The sequence below is a fragment of the Protopterus annectens genome, chromosome 7.part0, assembly GCF_019279795.1.
Source record: "Protopterus annectens isolate FY-2018-M chromosome 7.part0, PAN1.0, whole genome shotgun sequence".
In the NCBI taxonomy this organism is placed as follows: Eukaryota; Metazoa; Chordata; order Ceratodontiformes; family Protopteridae; genus Protopterus; species Protopterus annectens.
In genome coordinates, this window is record NC_056739.1 from 711,545,113 (window position 1) to 711,569,177 (window position 24,065).

At 38.9% G+C, this 24,065-nt stretch overlaps 1 protein-coding gene across 1 annotated transcript in view; it reads right to left on the bottom strand.

Moving 5' to 3' along the window:
• LOC122806647 (paired amphipathic helix protein Sin3a-like) overlaps positions 1 to 24,065 on the bottom strand; it is a 1,669,103-nt gene that overhangs the window by 203,533 nt on the left and 1,441,505 nt on the right. The window contains exon 19 of the mRNA XM_044077237.1: positions 7,039 to 7,131. Coding sequence (XP_043933172.1) covers positions 7,039 to 7,131 — 93 coding nt within the window. The remainder of the gene's footprint in view (positions 1 to 7,038; positions 7,132 to 24,065) is intronic.

Here is a 24,065-nt window from a genome sequence, read left to right on the forward strand (position 1 = left end):
TAGAGCAAGAAAAAAAAATCCCCAACGGGGTACTTAGCTTTAGAAGACTTCAGGTTTGAAACACGAAAAATGAAAATTTCAGGTAGCGGCCGACCGGCACTTGCGAACTGCTTCTGCTTTGGGCTCCTTCTCAGCAAGAAAGACTGATGTAATGGCATCAGCTGCCAGTTTTATACCCTTGACGTCCTGGAAGAAGCGACAGCATCCGACACAGAAATCTCAAGACTCTGATATTTGGGCTGATTGAGAGCTACCTGCAAGCAGATAACCCAAGTGTGATGACTGCAACAGTGAAAAACGAAGCACATCAGTGGCTCCAAACCTTTGCAAGCTGGAGGACTCCCTTTTATAAAGGAAATATTTTGGCAAACCCATATATTTTGGATTGTGTTTTTAAATTGATATTAATTAATATGCAGGGTCAGAGCTTAAGCAATTACTTACCACCTGCTTACCCTAACTAGGGCATTTCACACACACACAAAACTTTTTAGTGCAAGAAATCTGGATAAAGCCCAAAATAAACAGGGACAGGTTATAAATATTGCTCTCATGAACTTAGAAAACTGCTAGAATAAAAGGATGTGTGTTAGTATGCATTTTTCTAAGAATAAGAAATCAAAAACTCAAATGCTTGTCATTATTTATCAACTTCAATCCTTTTTATGAGGAAGAGACAAAAATATGGGGCAAAAACACGGACATTCTGCAAAAACCTGGACAGTTGAGGGGTACGCTACCTACCCCTTATACACATACACACACCTCTCAACCTCTTAGAACAAGAAATCTGGACAAAGCCCGTCATAATTGGGGGAGGGGGGGCAAAGGTCCAAAATTACGGACACATTTTAAATATTGTTCTTATAAACTTAGAAAGTTGCCAGAATAACAGGATGTGTGTTAGAGTGCATTTTCTGAAGGATATGAAGTCTGAAACTCAAATGCATGTCACTATTTAGTTTTAGTACCTTTAATCATCCTAGTGATTTGTAAAAAAAAATATTTTTTATGAGAACAGACCAAAAACATAAAACAAAAATCTGGACATTCTGTGAAAATCTATATAGTTGAAAGGTATGGCCCACACATACACCCCCCCCCCATACCTCTCAACCTCTTAGACTAGTCTAGAGCAAGAAATCTGACCAAGGCCACAAATAATAGGGGGACAAGAGCTCAAAAATAGGGACACCTTTTAAATACTGCTCTAACAAACTTAGAAAGTTGACAGAACAAAGTTTTGCATTAGTAGGAATTTTCTGAATTTAGGATATGAAGTCTAAAGCTCAAATGTCTGCCATTATTTTCTGACTTTAGTCCTGAATGATTTGTCAGGGATTTGCCAGAAAAACACAATTTTATGAGAAACAGACCAAAAATATGAGGCAAAAATCTGGACATTATGCAAAAGTCTGGACAGTTGTACTGCTTTGACAGGATTTATTCAAGCCTTGCTTAGGAAAAAAATACCTTTAGTGTCTTTGAACACTGTGTTTTGCCCTTAACTCCTGAATTGCTAGAATAAGATCTTCAGGATCAGCTCTGTAGTACTGGGTTTACTATGCTTGGGAGAGGTGCGTGCCCTTGTCACCACCCTAAATCCACCACTGTAACTTACAGTCTGTCTCTCTAGTCTTACCCAAATAAAACTTGGAGGGAACAGAACAGTTCATTTAAATTTCCCTCCAAGTTCCAACTGCCAAGCAGAAAACAATGGGCAAGAAAGCAGCTGCTCAGCCCCAGCCGCAAACGTGGAAGCTGTTAGTTCTTCTTCTTCCTTTGTTTAACTCAGGGCGAGCAGCTGCTTAACCGCAAATGCGAAAATTAAACTGCTCAGCCACAAAAACAGAAGTCTGTTTGCTTTCTTTTTTTTTTTTTTTTTTTTTTTTTTTAATTGAGGGTGAGCTGCGTAGCAGTAGTGGAAAATTAGTTTTTCTTAACTACAGCAAGGTCACTCATCGGGATGCTGCAGAAGTGGATGCGGGGATGCGAAATCCAGGTGGTTCCAATGACCCAAGGACCCCTAGAAATGATCATATGGACCCCCCCCCAGGGGTTTGTGGACCACAATTTTGGAATCGTTGGTATAGAACAATATATGTGAAGCATAATGTTTGCAACTGTGAATTTGTTAATATGGTTTGTTAACTTTAAATAAATGTCAAGTCTGTCTATGTCACAAACGAAAATTAAATAAAGATTTTTTTATATTAAAACAATTTCTGATATGGTGTCACTGAAAATAAGAACTTAGGAAACTCTGTGTGAAAGAATCACTGACACCTGAATTTTAAGAAATTATACAGAACTAATTAAGTGCTTTCATCCTTCTTTGGTTAGGACTTCTTCAGAACACTGAAATAAAAAAAAGATTTGCATTCATATAAGCTAATTAATCACATGATTTATCAAACTAACACTCCAACATTAATTTATACAAATTAGAACTAATGCAAAAATAAGGAATAATGAAGTTAAATGTTCATATTCTGCACATTGAGCAAATTAGTGAAAGTGCTTCAAAAACATTTAACAAAAAAAGTTTGTATAATCCAACTATACCCAGACCTTGCAACTTTTGGAAAATATGGTTTCTTTGTTCAATTCTCACTGGGATACCTTCTGTACACAGTTTGTATGTTATCCCTGTGTTTGTGCGAGTTTCATCTGGGTGCTCCTGTTTCCTCCCACATTCCAAAGACATGCAGTAGATGGACTGGACACACTAAATTGCCATAATTGTGAATGTGCATGTGAGCATTTGCTATGGAAGAACAACCATGTCAGGGTTAGCCATCCAGTGGTGTGAACCTTGGCTCTAGATGATTGTCACTATTCTGTCCTGTTTCACAAATACAATTATTGCTTTGCAATCTCACATTTGTCAGTTTCCAAGCTACTGATTTTATTAATGACATGAAGTAGGGTATATGATTTAGAGTCCCCTACAAGTTTAAGTCCAAGAAAGTCCAATATTTCATGTTTTCTTGTTCTATTCCTCCTCATCTCCCAAATCCTGTCTCTGCTTCATCTCCAGTGCACTCTCAATACTTCTAGTCAACTCCTGTGTTTTTTTCCTCTCTCAAGCATTTTCCACTGAAACACTGGGAAATGTTTCATTGGCACAGTCTCTCTGTGTTTTTTAATTACCAGAACAACAAGAAGCAGAATCTCCTTCTGTTTCACACCTCACTTTTTGTTGGACAAATTTTGTTTTTCTTGCTTAGGACGTACCTTAATTAAAAATGTTTTGGTTCATTCCAGGGAAAGTATTTTGAAGATAGCTGGGTACAGCAGTTTGAATCTCATGCCTGCTTCTGGACATTCCCTATATACTGGGATAAATGTATTCCTCTTCTGCCTGGTACACAATGAGTAGTCATTCCCCACAAAGACTCTGCTGTCTCCCACTTTTAGTACTTTGTCTTTCTGCCACAGTTTTGTCAGAATCAAAGCCTTTTGCTGGTACGATTGCATTTTTACTATTAAAGGTCTAGGTTTTCTCATTGCCAGGTTTGGAGCGTACACATGATGTGCCCTTTCAATTAACAATTCCTGTTGTGGAACACCAGTCCAGTTGCTAATTGGTGCTTTCATGAAATTAATAGCTATTCCTTCCAGGTTCTCAGGTACAGCAGAAAATCTGAGGTTTTTTTCTACATGCTCTGTCCTCTAATTCTACTATTTTTTTGAAACATCTCTTCTTGTGCAGTCTCATTCAGCCAGCCTTTTCTTCATTTTGACCTCTGAGATACGCAGTGTTATCTCATCTGAATATCTGTTTAAAGCTTCTTCCATTTTTCCAGCCTTTTTATTGTTTGAGTTGATATACTCCATCAGTGTTTCATTTATTTTAGTCAGGTCTGTATGCAACTACTTTATACTTTCCTCAAGGTTACTGGAAGTCATGTATGAAGCTTGCACTTCTTTTTGCTGAACAGCTACAGTACCTTTCCCAGTCAGTGTTTTTCATCACTTTTTTGTAGCTGATTTTCATTCAGGTCCTCTGTGTTTCTTTTTCCTGGCATCCAGGCAGTGCACTTACTACTTAGTTACTGAAATTTACTCAGAAATCCACGTCCACTGGCTTTCTCTGCTAAGTTTCTCTTTTCACATAGCAAGAATCAGAATTAAGTCATTACTCACTGTGCAGCCATACTGCAGTCTAGATGACTGTCACTGTTGAGGTGACATCCCAACCCCGTTTGCAAAAATGGGAAAAAGGGGTTGCAGATGGACAGTTGAGAATGATGCTTGGGGAATGTTTAAATAGTAGGTACCACAGGTGCTATAATTTGGTCTCTGAAGATAGTTTACTACTTAGAAAAGTTTCTGTGGTTAAATTGTAAGAATTATGGAGCATATCTGCCTCAATGTATACTGATGGGTATGTATATAATTCAAGTTAAACTTTTTTTCTTTTAAAACAACAGCATAATTTGGAAAGACCATTGGCACTTCTAGCCAATGTCATGATTAAGACCATTAACAATGCAGTAGTATGCTGTAGCAAATTTGTGGTTATCTACTTTTGGACCATTTATAATGTTATATGCTTTGTCAACTGCAATTTTACAACTTGTAGTCTATTCCTACATTCACCTGCTTTGTGTTGTGGGCCACATGTAAGCATTTGACACTGTAATGTGTTGATTTATATCTTTCTTTAAAATCTTATGTTGCTTGTGATTTACTACCGTTTTACCTTGAACACTTTTCCCTGGGTCACCTCTGAAAAAGGGATATGCCCAGTAGGAAAATACCAGGCATCAAAATCAAATAAATCATTCAAGTTTATTTTTTACCATATGTGATAGTTTCACTTTTTTGGGAGATAAATTCCCTTTGATAAAAGTCATGTTATAGTCCTTACATAATCTGCAAAATCTAATGGAATTTTAAGAGCAGGTCAGGTGGTAAGGTACCAGGCTCTTGGCCCAGTTCATTAAGATACCATGAAAGGACTCCATACATGGTGGCATGACTAGAGGTTTTAAAGAGCAGTAAGTGGAGCAACAGAAACACTGTCAGTCTTGATATCCACAAAAGTACTGAGCTGAAGATCCAGCCCTAGTGCTGGAGGTTGACATCTATGCATAGATTTTCTTTCAGTCACTTTACAAGTTTCCCATTACTTAATCTACACAGATTTAACATCTAAAATGGAGAGATGCTTCCCTAGTCTGTCATTTTTCTCTAAACATTGCTTGCAAACATATGGGTTAATGAGACAGAAAGAGAGGTCAAATAAGATTCACCTCTTGAACTGAATGGATGAACATTTGACGCCACCATCTGCCAAGTGTGCAGAGCAGTTCAAAGAACAAACTCAGGAATATTTCATTCATGGCTCTGAATTTTAAATACATATATAATTTTCTATGTTGTAAGTCCTTTTTACTAGCAGAATAAACACTAAAGATGAGTATACGTAGAAGGATATGAAAGCCATAACCTTTACAGATGTTGAATGTTGGGAAAGAAAATAATTTAAAAGAAATTTGGACAAATGAAACACATTTGATATAAGCATGGAAGGGCAGCATCTGTAATGGCTAACTGCTAAATCTGAGTAGCTTAAAGGCAGACATCTGCTGCCCTATTTATTCTCTGTGTATGTAATTATGACACAATAAACTTACCAACTAATATATCCACTTTTGAAATATTAAGTGAAAGGTTTAATGGTATTGAATTTTCCATATAATCCTAAGAATCTGTTAAACATATGACCAAAGGTTATCCTGCAAATGGACAGGTACACACAGGACAAACAATCTTGTTGATTTCTTTTCCCTGTTATGCATCTCTCCAATTATTTTCCTCTTCAGGAAATCACTGCAAGGGCATTTTGTATATCTGTGCATCAGCTGAGATGCAAAGTATTTTGGATGTTTTGTATTTCTCCATAGTTATCCAAGAGTGGAATTAATATGGTATGAGGAGTGCAGAAGGGCTTGCTTTAAAAAAAAAAAAAAAAAAAAAAAAAACAATTTCCATTTTGTCTGACTGATGCTTTGATCAGTTTGTTTTGTCTGGCTGATGCTTAAACTATTTTTTTTTTATTATGATTGTTTTGGTCCCCCTTCGATCATCATCATCAGACCATCCTGGGCCACATAGTGGATATCAGCCCATCTCCATACCCACCCCCGACTTACTCCAGTATTGCTGAGGCCAGTCATGGATCTTAAGGGCGTCTTGGAGGCATGTCCATCTTGGGCGTATTTCATTATATGCCCTGCCTCCCACATGCATCGATCATGTGTGACGGCAACTCCACACTTTGGATCATTCCTCTCCTAAGGAAGTGTCATCAACAACCATCCAACTACCCAGGACAAGCACACCCATACCTCCCTGCTGCTCCATCAATCATCCAAGACACTAATGGGACCTGGGTTGACCGGGCCTTACTCAGGGCTTTATCCCTCTACACCAAAGGAATTGACTTTTTTTGTTTTTGATTCTTAGCAGAAGCACAAGCTAGAACTTGCATGGATTTACAAGAAATGTATAGCAGGAGTCAAGAGAAGGAAATAGACATTGTTCCATTTGTAAACAACATGAAGAAAAGGAGAAGACAATTCCAATCATAGTATACAGCTTAGCAAACATGGTTCAGTTTTCAACTTGGTTGGACTGACCACCTTTGTAAAGGGGCAAAACCTTGCTGCTTAAAACCCATGTAGCAAATAACTTAACCATCTCCTTGTGAATGCAAGGCTTCTTCTTTTCTGACCAATATGGAGATTTTAAGCATCCATCCCCACCAAGATCTGAAAATAACCATATGCCAAGTCAAACCTTGGGTGTTCAAAATGACCTAGTCACTATCTTCAACAAGCTATTGGCAGAGTGAGACGCTCTTCATTAATTATCATGCATGAAATTCTGATAATCATATTGATCATTATGTGGTCCAAACTGACTCAACTAGTATACACCATGCTTGCCAATTTCATTATGCATTACATTTCAGAACCTGATGGCAGATATCATGTATCATTACCCAATACTCTACACTTCTCTTACCTCAGCATCCACAAAGTCATCAGAATTCTCATCTTCTGTGTCCAGGAGTTCCACTGACAACTGCACCTGACCATGTCTCTGAATAAATACTAGCTATAATCAAAATAAAGAAAACACTTTAGTAAGAGAATAGTTACTTTTAAAAAGTATTTAAACCAATGACAAAACAAAACTATAAACCATCTCTGATTCTCTGTCCCAACCTTTGATACACAGATTCAAGCTCAAATCTATTAAAATGCTGAGCAACAGCACAAAAAATCTGCACTAGACAACTGTGTCACACAACAGGCAAGCAAAGTGACACGAAGATTTATGTATACATTAGATGGGTCTAATTATCTCATGCTAACACATGATCCAGGACAGAAAAATATGCTTACCTGGTTCTCCAAACATTGTTATATGAATTCTTTAGAGAGAAGTAGGATTTTATCACAACAGAAACTGTAAATGTACTTTTACATTCTACTGAATGGCTTTTCTTTGACTTTTTCTTTAGTCTGGATTGTCAAAACAATACTGACTTGTGCGCACACAGTTAGAGGCGCAGTACATTTTTTCCACTTTTACCCACTGTATTTTAACTGTGGAGCTGGTATATTTAAGTTAAGGGGTATGCAGGTAAAGTCTCCCACATGGGGTTTGAAGTGGGGGCTTGTCTCTGCAAAAAAATATTTCAGTGTTTTTTCATGCTTTTTTGAGTAATGCTTCTCAATTTTGAAAAATTAAGGCATGATTCAATGTTGGACAGGTCAAATGAACATAATATATTTAACATAATACGACAAAAACACAAACAAGGGGAACTGAACTTAAGCTGATGGCGTTGTACAGAGATGGCATTTTCCCCATCTCTCCTCTATATATTTTTTGAGTACCTAATAACAGCTTGCTAATTTAACTGAAAAGGCACATTAAGTGTCAGCCAAGACTTATATTAGTAAGGATGCCATCATACCAGCAACAACTGTTGATCTTGACAAAACTGTAGCACAAGGGAATAGTATTAAAAACTAGAAACAGCAGAATATTTATGAAAAATGATTATTCACTGTACACCAGGCAAAAGAGAAGCAAATTTATCCTAGCAATCAGGGAATGTCAAAAGGCAGGTGTGATACTGAAGTTGCTGTCTTCAGAATTTTTTCTCCAGAAGGCTCAGACATTTTTAGATGCAGAACAGGCTAAGAAAGAAAGAAACAAATTATCCAATAAAAAGTGAGCCAGCAAACAGAGAGAGACTTTTCTCATTCTCCTGACAATAAAGCTCGCAGAAAGACTTTATCAGTGAAACCTTTTCCAATGTTTCAAAGGAAAATGATTGAAAGACAAAAACAGGAGTTGACTAGTACCTTGGACTTAAACCTGAGAAAACAAGGAAGACGGCCAGCAACATGGAAGTTAGTGGATAAATGGTAGATGTTAAAGCATCACATACATTTGAGGAGTATGGCTTTGCAAGAAAAGTGGAGGAGAAAGACTGAAGTTTTTGACTTTGTTAAACTTGTGGGTGGACTGTACAGCATATACCCCATTTTATGTCATTAATATTTAGAAAGAAACAAAAGAAAAAGTAACAATAAGTAAAACAATTTTTATTCTTATTAGCATTTGTACAAAACATGTCATGCCATAAGCTTTATGTTCTATGGTAAAGCAGATTTGCACAGTGTACAGTCATTGGATTTTCAATGTGAGGGGAGTCTTTTAAAGATGTTAAAGTAAACAAGTGCCTTTTTGTTGCAAAAAATATAGGCTTCGTAGTATAAGGAGAAGAAAGGCTGGACAAAACAGTTTAAGTTAACATGTGATCTTCGGCTGCTGGGTGAGAGATGGTGTCAAAAAGTACAGTGATATTTTTACTTATTTATTGATCGATTGATTGACATTTGATTACCAAGAAAGTGTGACTGGGTGGGAGTCCATTTTCAGTGTAGGCCTGGGGAGAAAAACTATGCAGTATTACAAAACATTTTAAGAACAATAAGTTACACTATTTAAAAATAATACAAAAAACAACTACAGTTTAAATAATTATACCAAATAGACATAAAAACATTGGTTAAGTTATATAACAATGATTTAATATTTAGAGAAATGAAATTTTGGACAGTTTATAGAGAAATTAAAGGTTAGTTATTATAATACAAACAGGAATTATAATATGAAGTGAGAGAAAAGCAGGTTTATTGTATCTATAGAGAGAAAGGTAGGGAAGAGAAATTGCTAGAAGTAAGGAAGTGAGTGAAGAAGGGAGAGTAAGGAGGTATAAGGTATGAGGAGGTATGTGTTCACATTTAGGGATACAGTTTATCCTGGTGATGAGCAAAAACAGAGATAGCTTTAGGCTAGGAAGTCTTGCAGAATGGTTTTGAAGGAGGGTGCTGACCTGATGTATACAGGTAAGGAGTTCCAGGTCTTAGCAACATGAAACAAATACAATGACACCAGCTTTGATGGGTTTGTGGACAGACAGGAGTTTTTGGTCATTGACTCATAATGACCTACTGGGAATATAGTTATGTAGAATGTTATTTAGTACTGGACAGGCAGATGGATGCTGGATAATTTTATAGCTGGTAAGCCACTCTGTATATGTTAGCTGATGGGGCAGTTCATAGAATTAAGATAATTTTTCTTATTTTTGCAAGGGTGGGTGTCTAGAATAATGCAATTGGCTTAGGCAATAATTGTTTTTGTAAGCAAGTAGGCTTGAAAATTAGACAAGATAAAAGCCATGAAAATGCTAAGTTTCTTGCATCTGCAAAGATAGTAACTTGTTTTATTTTTTCAGTTAGCAAATGTTCCCAGTGGCAATCAAGTCTACAGTTAAGGCAGTTGTACATTCTGTTCCGAGTGAAATGTACAATGACTCATTTACACATCTACAGAGTTGTTAGATGTTTTTGCTCTCATTTCTGACTTTTACAAGCAATTAATCTTGAAAGTTTTGAACACACTTTCCTGAGGGAACTGCAAAATTTAAAGGTACAAGCAGTTCAGTGAAAAACAAAGTCTGAAATTATGGGAAGTGATGAATAAGACATAGCAGCCTCCCTAGCAGCCTTGATACTTTAATGCACTTAATAAAATAGTGCACAATTTAGTTTTATTTAAAGATATAATTTATACTTTTTGTTAGGGCTAAAAGTTAATTTCTTCTGAAAGCATATAATCTGTTTTCACATATGGGAGGGAAACAGAGATAAAACAGCAATCAATGCAAGTGGGAAAATGGGCTCTAACCTAAGCTTTACCATATATAATCCTAATTTTAGGTTGGGTAATGTCTGTAGGTGCAGCTGTTGATTTGGGGCAATTGTTCCTATCTGGAGGGTTAAACTTCATTTTTTGTAGATGTACACAGTTTTGTTTGTTTGTTTTAAGAAGGGATGAGGGTGTTCAGAAAATGTTCGTTTTTTTTGCCTGAGGGATTTCATTAAAGCAAAAAAAAGTCTTGAAAAATGTGACAGGTTCAAATGAAAATGACAAGAAATAACTTTATGAAACATCAGCCTGGCAAACATTGGTGTCTTACTAATAATAATAATAAAAAAAAAATAACCAGGATCATGGTAAACTCTATTTTATTAATCAAACATTAAAACCTTTTGCCCCCTTCGTTTACTGGACTATCAGAATGTTAAAACCACCATGCATAAATCATTTAAATAAAGTAACCACTCCCAAAAATGTATTCCATCCAATTATTTTCCTCTTCTCTTGAACCACACAGATTTGCCAATATAATTAAGCTTCAAATAACATTACACTATTAAAACCTTTTCTAACTCTAATATAAAAACACTCCCCAGGATTTTCTAATCTTCCGTGTAAGACTAGATTAGTCTTACACGGAAACGCCAGTCTAAGAGTATGACTGCAGCGCGCCATGCATATTAATGAGGGAGCGCTGCCTCAACTCTAAAGCTTACACGGGGCGTGGCGAGTGTAGAGGGTGTGTTGGACTGCCGAGCAGTCCAACAATCCACGCCCCTGCACTGACAAAACCCAAGAAACGTCGAGTTACATGAGCGAGTCCGCTCACATGCGTACATTGTAACACTACACTCCCCCATATGTTAAACCTCGTACAAATTTAAAAATTAAAAGAAATGTATTTTTTTGTTTTCTTTCCGATATAGCTGCCCGTATTTGCGTGTGTTTGCGCGGGATTGCTCATTGCTTAGCTACAGTTAGCAGCTTAGACACAGAAGAGGATAATAAGAAAAAAATATGCAAATTAAGCAAAATAGCGATAGCGTAGTGGTTAGAGCCTTCGCACAAAGAGGAGGCATTCCTGGTTCGAGTCTCACTACTGCACATTCCATTTTGTGTTGGAAATCTGTATACAAATATATTTCCTGATATTTATCATGTATAAGTTTTGTAAAAAGCATTCAAATGTTATATGTAGCAGTGAACGAATTATATATATATATATCTATATATATATATATATATATATATATATATATATATATATATATATATGAAGGTGAAATGGTTATGCATTCTGAGGCATGAGTAACTTATTTTAAGCAATATAAAGCACTAAGCACATTTTAGCAGTATTTAGCATATTTAAAACCAATTGCTCATAGCTGAGCAGCGCGTTAATAAGTGTAACGTATTTGCACGTAGCTGTGCACCGCGCTAATTAGCTCAATGCCAAGCAACGTTGGGCAAAGTTGAGCAAAGTCGGCTAAACACAGCCACACCTCCTTTACTGTACCTTAACCATTCAGGTCTGGCCAGTAGGAAAATAAAAAGCAGTGACAGAGCTCGAACTCAGGATACTGTGCACTATAGTCACAGTACATAACCACTAAGCCATGACAGCATTTCATAACCATGCACTTTCAACAGACACTTATCTATCAAAGGAATATTAAACATTGCTAACATCAGCTAAGCAGGTGTGCCTACAGCTGAGTTTTTTCAAAACTGGCCAATCACAAATAAGTGCGGGAAATGAGGCATATTTAAGATCTACAGGCGGGAATACTTGCCATAACTGGTTGTAGCTCACTTCTACAGTCAGCATGGCCGGTGTTGGAAAAGGCAATCGATTTCGAGCGCAATGCTGGGGCATTGAGGAGGCCAAAGTAATGGTTTGGCTCCTTGTCCACAATCATTTGGAAAGACTCCTGCGGGGCCAGTACCAGGGCACCCAATATAAAAAGGAGGCCTGGAACAGTCTAGCTCGTGATCTCACTAGTGCCACTGGCGTTCCTCGGACAGGTGAGCAGGTCAGGCACCATTACTCTGACCTGAAGCGACGTAAGGAGGATCAACTGGACCAGTGGATCCAGGAGTCCTGTGAGATGCCCAATGCCCCAGTACTGAGTAAGTAGCCATTGTATTAAGCAGTTAAGAATTGCTATGCTTGTCTATACTACAGATAGGTATGTCTCAATATCACTGCATTTACTTCACATCTGCAGGTGTCCGGGCTATGAACCAGCAAGCCCATGAAGATAGGTTGCAAAGGCTGCGTCATCAGGCAGTTAGTAATTATTCTGCATGTACTGTTATATAAAATAAATGAGAGAGCCTTCAAAAGGTGTTTTAACCCAATAAATAAGGTGTAATAATCCTTTAATAAAAGTATAATTCATGGAGTGCGTCCGTGTCATTTTCTTTGATATGTTGTTGTATTGTTGCATTTTACAAATAGTACTGTTGTATTAAGCAGTGTTAACCCACACTTGGGTAGGCCCATATAACATGGATGAAGAGAGTGCCATTAGCTTTTATGCATATTTACAGCCCTCAATTGTTGGTTCATGCCCAGCATGTACAGGTTAATCTGGCACATGAGTAGCTTGGTATTTTGTTCCCCAGAAATGTCAGTGTGCTGCCAGAAATGTAGGGAGCTGTTAACATATAACTGATACTGTCACCTGAACATATCTAGATAATTATATGAAAGTAGAGCTGTCAGTTTACCATCTTAGTAGTAGTGTGTGTGAGCAACTCTCAAAATATTAATGAAACCAAAAGGAGCAACTAGGCTGATGCAGAGTCACAAGTAGAAATGAAAGGCAAAATCCTCAGGTTAAAATCCAAATGAAAGGCAAAATCCTCAGGTTAAAATCCAACTTTAATTCCACTGCAGGTCAGATAAGCGCTTTCACTCATTCATTTGAGCTTCATCAGATCATGTAACAAAGACCTTCAAGTACATAGGCTACATTTATACAGTTAAAACATCTCCTATTGGCTGCTTCTTGTTACATATTCATGAGTTAATCTAAGCTTAAAAATATATGCACATATAAACATGCTGAGATGTATAAAATGACAAAGTAAATATAAAAAACATATAAAAACTCCACATGAACACTCAAGATGCTCTAATAAATATGTATATATAGATATATATGTCAAAAGAAATCTATTTCAAGGGGTAAAAACATATATGTTCCATCATTTATTATAAAATCTACAAACATTCCTCCGTTTGTTTAACATAGGTTTAATGGAGGCTCTCTCATTGAGACCTAAACCCCTATCTGCTCTCAGTCTAAATATCCACATACTCTCCTTACTCTCAGTATGGTTCCTGATGTCACCTCCTCGTATACTGGGTTTAATATTCTCAAGAGCTCTAAATAGGAAATAATGTTCAGGACCTGCTTGGGCTACGTGCTTAGCTAAGGCATTGTGACGTGAAGCCTTCCTAATGTGGTAAAGATGTTCTCTTATCCTGTCTTTAAAACGACGATTGGTTTTGCCAACATAAAATGCATCACATATTTGGCACACTGCCAAATAAACTATATGAGTAGTATCACAGGTAGCTACAGCACGTATGCTAAAGTTAGTGTGCATGTCAGGATGTTCAAAAATGGACTGGGGTCAAGAGAATTACAATAATTACAGCGTCCACATGGTTTTGTGTGTTCAAGAGGCATTGACCATTCATCCCTTTTGAATAGCATAGCATTCTCCTTAAATTTAATTTGTTCCTATATAAAAAGAGGGTTTAGTCCCCACAAGTTTACCGATGGTGTCATCAGTACAGAGAATAGGCCAGTGTTTCGTAATAATATTCTTGATTGCTGGACAATCAGTACTATATGTTAAAGAAACCCTTACATGAGTTGATCTATCATCTCTGCCATTGTCTATTGTAATGGATCCACCAGTAATAACTGGTCCAAAATAAGGGGCTGCTCTGTTCAGTCTAAGTTTATTGACATCTAAGAGGTTGGACTCAATCTCTTGTGAGCTATAGCCCCGTTCTTCTAGCCTTATCTTGAGGTCACTCATTTCATTTAGGAAGCCTTCTTCTGTGGCATTTAGCCTAGAGGTTCTCATGCCCTGGCCTCTAATGATATTCTTAAAAATATGCTGTGGGTGCATACTATCACGCTGTAATAGAGTATTAAAATAGCAAGGTTTCCTATAGACACCTGTATTAATCAAACCACATGCTAACTTTTCTATATACAAGTCAAGAAATTCTATCTTCTCTCTAGAGTGATTCATACTGAAGGTTAAATAGCCAGTGAGGTTGTTCAATGTAGTATGGAACACAAACAAATCATCAACACTGCCTCTCCATAAAACAAAAACATTATCCACGAAACATCTATAAAAAGTTACATGTTGTTTAAACATTTCTAAATTAAAGAGACTCTCAAATTCCCAAAATGCCAAAAACATGTTTGCATAGCTGTTGGCACAAGGTGTGCCCATGGCTACGCACCGCTGTTGGTAAAACTTGTTGTCATAGGTGAAAAGATTGTTATTCAAAATGAGTTCAAGGAAATGTACAATGAGGTCTACTTTAACTGATGTATATTCGCTATGTAAGAGTAGATACTCAGTGATATAAATCAGGCCTATGTTATTTGGTAACACAGTAAACAAGGACTTGATGTCAAACGTTACAAAAATCAAGTTATCAACGTCACAAATGCCACCTAAACAGTCATACAAATCTGTTAAAAACTGTTTGGAATCTTTCAGTACAACTTTGTTCTTATTTAATATAGGTTGCAAATGTTTCTCAACATAGACAGAAAGGTTTTCAGTGATCCAACCCTGACCAGACACTATGGGTCTCATTGGTGGGTCAATGGAGTCTTTGTGAATCTTAGGTAAAGGTGGTCGGATAGTAGTTATGGACACTAGCAAATATCATGATGCTATGATTAAACTCTTGGAAGATGATTTCTATTTACAAGTTAACGAACAAATAGTGCAAGCCACTATTAGTCACGTGAACAATATGTTATTAGATATGTTGAAAGGTGATATCTTGGATCAAGAATTGTTTGACTATCTCTTTGTTAAGAATCCACTTGTACCAACAATACATGGGTTACCTAAGATTCACAAAGACTCCATTGACCCACCAATGAGACCCACTGGCTATTTAACCTTCAGTATGAATCACTCTAGAGAGAAGATAGAATTTCTTGACTTGTATATAGAAAAGTTAGCATGTGGTTTGATTAATACAGGTGTCTATAGGAAACCTTGCTATTTTAATACTCTATTACAGCGTGATAGTATGCACCCACAGCATATTTTTAAGAATATCATTAGAGGCCAGGGGATGAGAACCTCTAGGCTAAATGCCACAGAAGAAGGCTTCCTAAATTAAGTGAGTGACCTCAAGATAAGGCTAGAAGAACGGGGCTATAGCTCACAAGAGATTGAGTCCAACCTCTTAGATGTCAATAAACTTAGACTGAACAGAGCAGCCCCTTATTTTGGACCAGTTATTACTGGTGGATCCATTACAATAGACAATGGCAGAGATGACAGATCAACTCATGTAAGGGTTTCTTTACCATATAGTACTGATTGTCCAGCAATCAAGAATATTATTACGAAACACTGGCCTATTCTCTGTACTGATGACACCATCGGTAAACTTGTGGGGACTAAACCCTCTTTTTTATATAGGAACAAATTAAATTTAAGGAGAATGCTATGCTATTCAAAAAGGGATGAATGGTCAATGCCTCTTGAACACACAAAACCATGTGGACGTTGTAATTATTGTAATTCTCTTGACCCCAGTCCATTTTTTGAACATCCTGACATGCACACTAACTTTAGCATACGTGCTTGTAGCTACCTGTGATACTACTCATATAGTTTATTTGGCAGTGTGCCAAATATGTGATGCATTTTATGTTGGCAAAACCAATCGTCGCTTTTAAAGACAGGATAAGAGAACATCTTTACCACATTAGGAAGGCTTCACCTCACAATGCCTTAGCTAAGCACGAGCCCAAGCAGGTCCTGAACATTATTTCCTATTTAGAGCTCTTGAGAATATTAAACCCAGTATACGAGGAGGTGACATCAGGAACCATACTGAGAGTAAGGAGAGTATGTGGATAGTTAGATTGAGAGCAGATAGGGTTTAGGTCTCAATGAGAGAGCCTCCATTAAACCTATGTTAAACAAACGGAGGAATGTTTGTAGATTTTATAATAAATGATGGAACATATATGTTTTTACCCCTTGAAATAGATTTCTTTTGACATATATATCTATATATACATATTTATTAGAGCATCTTGAGTGTTCATGGAGAGTTTTTATATGTTTTTTATATTTACTTTGTCATTTTATACATCTCAGCATGTTTATATGTGCATATATTTTTAAGCTTAGATTAACTCATGAATATGTAACAAGAAGCAGCCAATAGGAGATGTTTTAACTGTATAAATGTAGCCTATGTACTTGAAGGTCTTTGTTACGTGATCTGATGAAGCTCAAATGAATGAGTGAAAGCGCTCATCTGACCTGCAGTGGAATTAAAGTTGGATTTTAACCTGAGGATTTTGCCTTTCATTTGGATTTTAACCTGAGGATTTTGCCTTTCATTTCTACTTGTGACTCTGCATCAGCCTAGTTGCTCCTTTTGGTTTCATTAATATTATTTAAGTTTTTCTGGAGCACTGGGCGTTTATCCTGTTTGTCAGCGAGTGGTTTGTTCCTGTTTTATTAACTCTCAAAATATGTAGCACTAACATCTGCATCTTGGACAGTTTGTATGTAAGATACAGCTCATGTATATAATAACCTAGCAAAATCCAATTGCACAATATAAGGACATTGGGTAGTGTAATAATACATGTAAGGGACATATAACTGCAGTTAATAGGAATGTAGTGAAAACTAGAAGGATATATAAGTTAATTGAGCTATCCTTTTCCACCCTACTGTATGTGCATAAAAAATGCAATTCCACACCTCAATCGGTATGTCTAATCTTAAAATATTTGTTGAGACATATGTCCTATTGGTTTATAAATAATTGCATTTATTTCTATGCATGTGCCCTGTTAAAATACCACAATATTGGTGGCCTGTTGCCATCAATTCAACCTGCATGCTGTTGTAATGTCCACTATTGTTCTATATATGCATGTGTTATGCTTGCTTTTCAACTGTTGAAAATCTGCTGTGTTGGGTTAATGGGAATACTTCTGCATGCTGTTATAACTAATTGGGAATGTTGTTGACTGTTACTAACCCATATCTTTATTAAACCCTCCAAAACACAGTTCATATGGGAAGGCCGGTCCCAGCGGACCCACCTATCCCACCTCAGCTGGCCATGGCACTTGGCACCAACAGGTCCGGTGCCCAGCCTAGGACCTTCTCCGTTGGCCCTGTGCCACCTTCAGGTGGAAGTGTTGCAGGGGATGGGGCTCGCCCCCCCACCGTGCAAGCGTGAGCAGAGGAGGGCTACCTATCACCTTTTGAACGGTCCGGGCTGTGGTGCGAGGAGAGACTGAACGTTCTGTTGCAGAACATCTACGCCAGCTTGAGGCACGAGTGGCGCAACTCCCGGGTCAGCCTGCCCCTCCTACACAGCCCCGAGCACAGCCACCCTCTGTGCTATGAAGGTGCAGTGGTGACTGCGCATGGGTGGGGACCTCAGTCCCACCGTTTCCATCTGTGGGCTCATGGGCTTGCGATTTCCAAACATCCCTCCCCGTCAAGGGTGTTTACCCACCACATGTCATATACCGCCCCTGTATGCGTCTTGTTTGTCTTGTCTGTTTATCTCCCCAACCTACCTCCCCAAATATACCTACTTCCCCTACCCCACATTCCACTCTCACCTGAAAAAAAGGGGCAATCTGCTCCCAAAAAAAAAAAAAAAAACGCACCATACATAGCTGCCCATTTTGCACACATGTCCACTGGACACATAAAATGTAATTTAATTGGCATTACAACATACTTTGTTGTCCTCACCCCTCTCTCAGGGGTTGAAGGTTTCATATCTACCTCCAAATTTATTCCATATGTACAGCTGTTGCTGTTAAAGAAATAGGCAGCTATGGACCTTCCCTACAACCGTCCTGCACATCCCGAGCTACTTTCCATACTGTCTTTCCCTCTTTGTGCCCATTTTTCACCACTTTCCTATCTCCCCATTTTTCTTTTCTTTCAAAGAAATGAGCGCGGGGGTTAGCGGGACAAAGCACTATTAAGCAGTAGTTAGCGGGTTTGTGTGAGTGTGCGCTTGTTTGTGCTTAGCTAAGCATTGCCAAGCATCACGCAAACCCGCTTACAACTGCTTAAAAGTGCCTTAGTCACTGTGTATGTGAGGGCCCTTGTTCTGCTCAGGAGCAAAATAAAACACCTCTGTCAGTCTCGAACTCCGGACCTTGTACACACTACACAACATGAAGTACCACTAAGCCACGGTAGATATACAAGTTGGTGCTGAAATAAATATATCATGCATCAGAATAAATGAATGTAAAGGAAAAAAATAGGAATGCCATACCACACAACTTGTTCTGTGGATCTTTACCAACAGTTGTTGTGGGATTACATTACATGACTGTGATAAGAGAAGCAGCCATTCTAGCAGGAAATAATGTTACACCATCACTTTACAACCCCACACAGTATCACAAGCAGGACAAACACTGGCATATCTGTTTAGGGCAGAGGCCATACCTCCCAACTGTCCCTAATTTTCAGGGATGTCCCTGGTTTTGACACAAATTTTAGCTCTGTCCCTCTGAATCCCTCCTAAAACTACTTACTTTGGCCAGAAAGGTGGTGAATTACACTTAATGAATAATGACAATAATTAAGAGTTAGACACTTCTTTTACTTCAGAAAAGGTGTATTAATTCATATGCTCTGATTCTCTCAATGTTTCAACTTAATGGCACTAACATTTTAAAGGTGTCCCTGACTTTTTCCTTACTTTTCCCTGAGTCTGTTCAAATATGTACCTGAGTGCTTGAGAGGTCTGGCAGAGGCAGAAACATAGAGGCATATCAGCCTTTCTGCTGTTACACACTGTGCACATAGCTTTGGAAGGAGTTTCGGAAGTATACCTTTATGTAGGAATACAACACTGAAATACAAATGGATGTAACCATGTACTGGTAGCAACCAACTGTAACAATGCCATTGCTTTATTGCTGAAAAGACCTGTGTGGTGCACAGACAAAAAATAACAGGCTATTTTCTGGCTACCATGTGGATAGGTCCACAGTTGGGAGTTACACAGACAGATTACTTGCCTTGATAAACTAACATGTACACAGCAACCCTGTAAGTCCAGCAAGATAAAATCCACACAATAATACTTATGCTCGCTGTACTTCTGCACCCCTACCCAAATGTAGAATATACCTGTGTGTGCAGGGTCTATCAAGGATGTAGGTAAGCATATTCAGAGTACTGATGTGTCCAGTTTTTCTGAGCAGCTTCTGCTAATGTCAACACTAAAAAAGCACAAACTGTTTAGAACTGAGTAAATGAATATTCACAGTATAGCAGTTCACAAACCATTCTTGTGCCAAAGGAAAACATCTCAATAACTAGCTTTGTATGGCAGTTAATTGTAAAAGTTGAAAAGAAAGTATATCTTTCCATGTATCTTGGGGTAGCATTTTGAGGGATGAGTACATTTCTACACTGACAAGTGGGTACTGGAAGCAGCCACATTAGGTCTGAGTACAAAATGTAAATCTCTGGCTACACCCCTGGCTTCTGATATAAGAACTATACCAATCTTCTGTCAAACAATGATGTCCACATCAAACTAGGATGATCTCCATCTTGGAGAGCTGAAAGGGTCACGCCTACTCAAGTTAGCAATTTATAGTACTGGGTTGCTATGATAGTGATTATTGCAATTACTACACAGCAGGCTGCATGCAATTAGCAAGTGATGGCCACTAATTGGTGCAGAGGCCATCACATGTTCATGTGCAAATACCTACAAAAACAGGCTGCAATCTCTGCCAACAAACTCAATCACTCTATTGCAGAGACTGGCAGAGAAAGAGAGAGAGACAGAGAAAAGGAAAAAGAAAAAGAAATATTACCAAATCATACAAAGGAATGGTATGTGACACACATGTATTTACTGGCATGTAGTAGATGTTACTGAAGAATAGTCTACAAAATGTGAACCATTCATATGTGGCAGCAGTACTTATTTATGCACAGTTGTTCTGCTTAACTACTGCTATGGATAATACAGTGTGTACCTGTGGGCAGTGGGACATACCTGTGAAATGTGTAGCTCAGCATTAAATGTCAAAGATCTGATCCATGTTATCTGTGTTCTGTACAGTAGTGTGGCCAATGGCTGTTGGGGGGATTAGTGCTGACATTATATAAACATGGGTGTGACCGAACACATGCATGATAGTCATATTAAAGTGTAGCTTAACATTGGCAACTGCAGTAGCAGTCTATTATGCTTATCTAGCATTTGTAGCCATATATACCCCCCCTAATGTTAGTGTGTGTTCATATATGACACCTGTTTGTGTTGTAGCAAGGCCCAACAGTTCAGCTGTGAGGTCCATGGACTTACAACAGTGTGGACCTTGTGTGTGTATGCCACACACATACGGAGAAATATATACGTGTCATATATATGCACATCTGTATATGTGCATAGAGCAGGGGACATATTGCAACTGTTTGTGAAGGGTGGAGATCTATATGTTGGTGAAGGTTAGTATGCGCATATTTGTATGTAAGGTTTTAGTGTGTGACAAACAAGACGGCATACAGTGCTGGTATATGACATGTGGTGGTTAAACACTGTGGGTGGTTTGTTCAGTTTGCAATGCTTAAGCCAGTGAGGCCTGCTAAAGCGACCTGGGCTGTGAGCACCTTCAATGCATTTATCCCAAGACTGTGTGATTTAATTACATTACTGTACACCTGACATCCTTTGTATAATTGATATTCTCACTATGAAAGGTGAAATGTTTATGTGCCTACATATATATGTACACCAACGGATGTGTATATGTGTATATATGTGTGTGTGTGTGTGTATATATATATATATATATATATATATATATATATATATATATATATATATATAATTATACATCCTCATACACACCTACATCTACTTGTTGCAATACATTCTCTGTACTGTTAACTGACTGCGATGGTCAATGTGTTTGTGAATAGGTTAAAGATATGTATGCATTGTGTTCTGGAAGAGGCCCATCAAATAATAAAACACATGCATGAAAGCCATGTATACTGTTAGTAACAAGGACTGTCTACACTTGCACTGCATGCTGTTGAGCAACACATGTCCTGCATGCTGACATGTGATATGACTGTTTTGCTTGTGATACTGTACCTCACCATCACCTGCTATTGTGTATGTTCTGAGGTTGCTGGTTGTGTGTGTCTGCTTTAGGGAGGAGTGTATTTTTGTGTGTGTGCATGTCTGCATGTGGTCTGACATCATGGTTAGGTCTTAAAGTGTGATTCCTGTTTTCCTCTCACAGGTGCCGAGGTGGAGCTGGTTCAGTACAGCAGGGAACCTGATGTCACCGAGACATACAGTGTTCATGAGGATAGGTGTGTTGAGGCACAGGCAGGTTTGTCAGGGTCTGTTGTTGGGCCACCAATTGACCGTACACAAGACTCCACCCCATCCATGCACACAGTCATACTGCCTGTACATCCATCATCACCATTGCCGTTAGCTGAGGGACAGTGTATGGTTGGCACTGGCCAGGACAGTGTGGTACCTATGGCACATGTATCAGGACACAGCAGCTATAGTCAGATGTCTGGAACGGTACCACATAGGCAGATGCCCAGGGGTTCTCATCAGAGCACTGCTGGTAATCATGACCCTGGCAGACGTGCCACACCTCTTTCTACCACACACATGTTACAGGCTGTCATGGAGGCACAGACACGAATGAAGCGGTACACCAGACAGGCACTAAGGGCACAGAGGGCTCATAACACCTCTGTAAGTGACAGTAGCCGTGACCTAGCAGGTGTCATATGTTATTACACGGAGGTCATTGATAGACGTTGGGGTGAGACATTGGATGTCCTCCACAATGTCACGTCCATATGCCAGGACAGTGCGGGACCGTTGAGACGTTGACGGGGACGTATGCCAGCAACATCAGCAGCTGGAGGTCACCGTGGATGTCCAGCAAGTCACAGCCGCTACCGTAGTGCCAGTACCAGCCCCAGCAATGTTGGGGGGGCTGTCCATAGACCGTCCTAGACGACCACATGCACGTGGCTCTGGCCAGTCCCAGTAGGGACCTGGATCCAGTGGACATATGTCAACCTCTTCGGAAAGAACCCAGTCTGGATTAGTACCTGATACTGTCTGTAGCACCCCTGCCAGTTACAGGTTCCGTATCTGTGGCCAGAGACGGTGATCTGTAAAGCCTGCCAGGTACAGTCTGTAGCTGCCTCACAAATCCCCGTATATGGCAGCCACATGGTGGAACTGTGTGCATGCAGACACACACACAAACCAGAAACCTAGGGCAAACACATACCTGCACACACTACATCAACACTGGCCCATAACAGTACTCATGGCCCCCACACACACACACACACACACACACACACACACACACACACACACACACACACGTCAATTGTATGGCTCAGTGTAGGCCTCTGGCAAACCAACAACACACCCTCTGCATATGATGAAACCTGTGCCACCTCCTGTCATCTGTAACATTGATGCAGGAACAGGCTAACATGGTGCTGATGCACAGGGTGACTTTAATAAAGTATAGCAATGGCTGAAGGTGCAGCATGTTGTCAGCAGTAAAGTGCAATGATATCCTTGAAGGTGTAGCTGAGCAGGCATGATGCATTAAAGCTGTAATTAGCAATGATGTATTGTTTACACCAGTGTTTATTCCAATTGTGTTTTGTTTGCCCATGTGCCACTTGGCTGATGTGTGTAATTGTGTCAGCATGTGTTCTACAGTGGAGAGTAAGTGTGGGGTGTGTGCAGCACAGGTCTGCAGGTGTACATTTGTAAACATGGTGGAGGTGCACTGTCTGCATGTACATGCATATTGGACACATGGGCAGGGTGACATGCCCTGTATTGGCCAGTGTTAACACTCCATACTTTCTATTGGTGGCCAGTATGCATTGTACTACACACATTTTGGAACGTGAGTACACGTGTGTGTATGACATGGGTTGACACTGTGCTGTGGGTGATGCTGTTGTTGCTATCTGTCATTGGTTTTCATTACTAAGGTTAACACTGTCCCAGCTGCATAATCCTTTACTAATGCACACTTTTCACCTTCAGGGTTGCATGGACCGAGCTATCACAAACACAAGAAATTCTCACTTATGCAGTAAAAGTGCATTAGTCTCATGGACCCCTGCCATAAACTAAATATATAATAGAAGGTGTGAAGTTGTACCAAAAAAGTTACATACCAAGAAGGGATAATGTCTCTGGTCAGTATCATTGGGAAAATACAATCCCTCAATAAACATACAAGGCAAGCTTCAAAATACAAAATGGCAAGAATTCCAAAGACAACACTAAAGCTTTCTTCAGTGTTGTTCATAATCTACAGGGGAAATCTCAGATCAGGTCACAGTTAACGTAAATGGTCACAAAGTACACTTATCTGACTGACATTACCAATTCCTTGTCACACAGTTTGAATGCAGATTTCACCACCCTGTCATTACACAAGGGCCATATTTCCAGACCTGAAGAA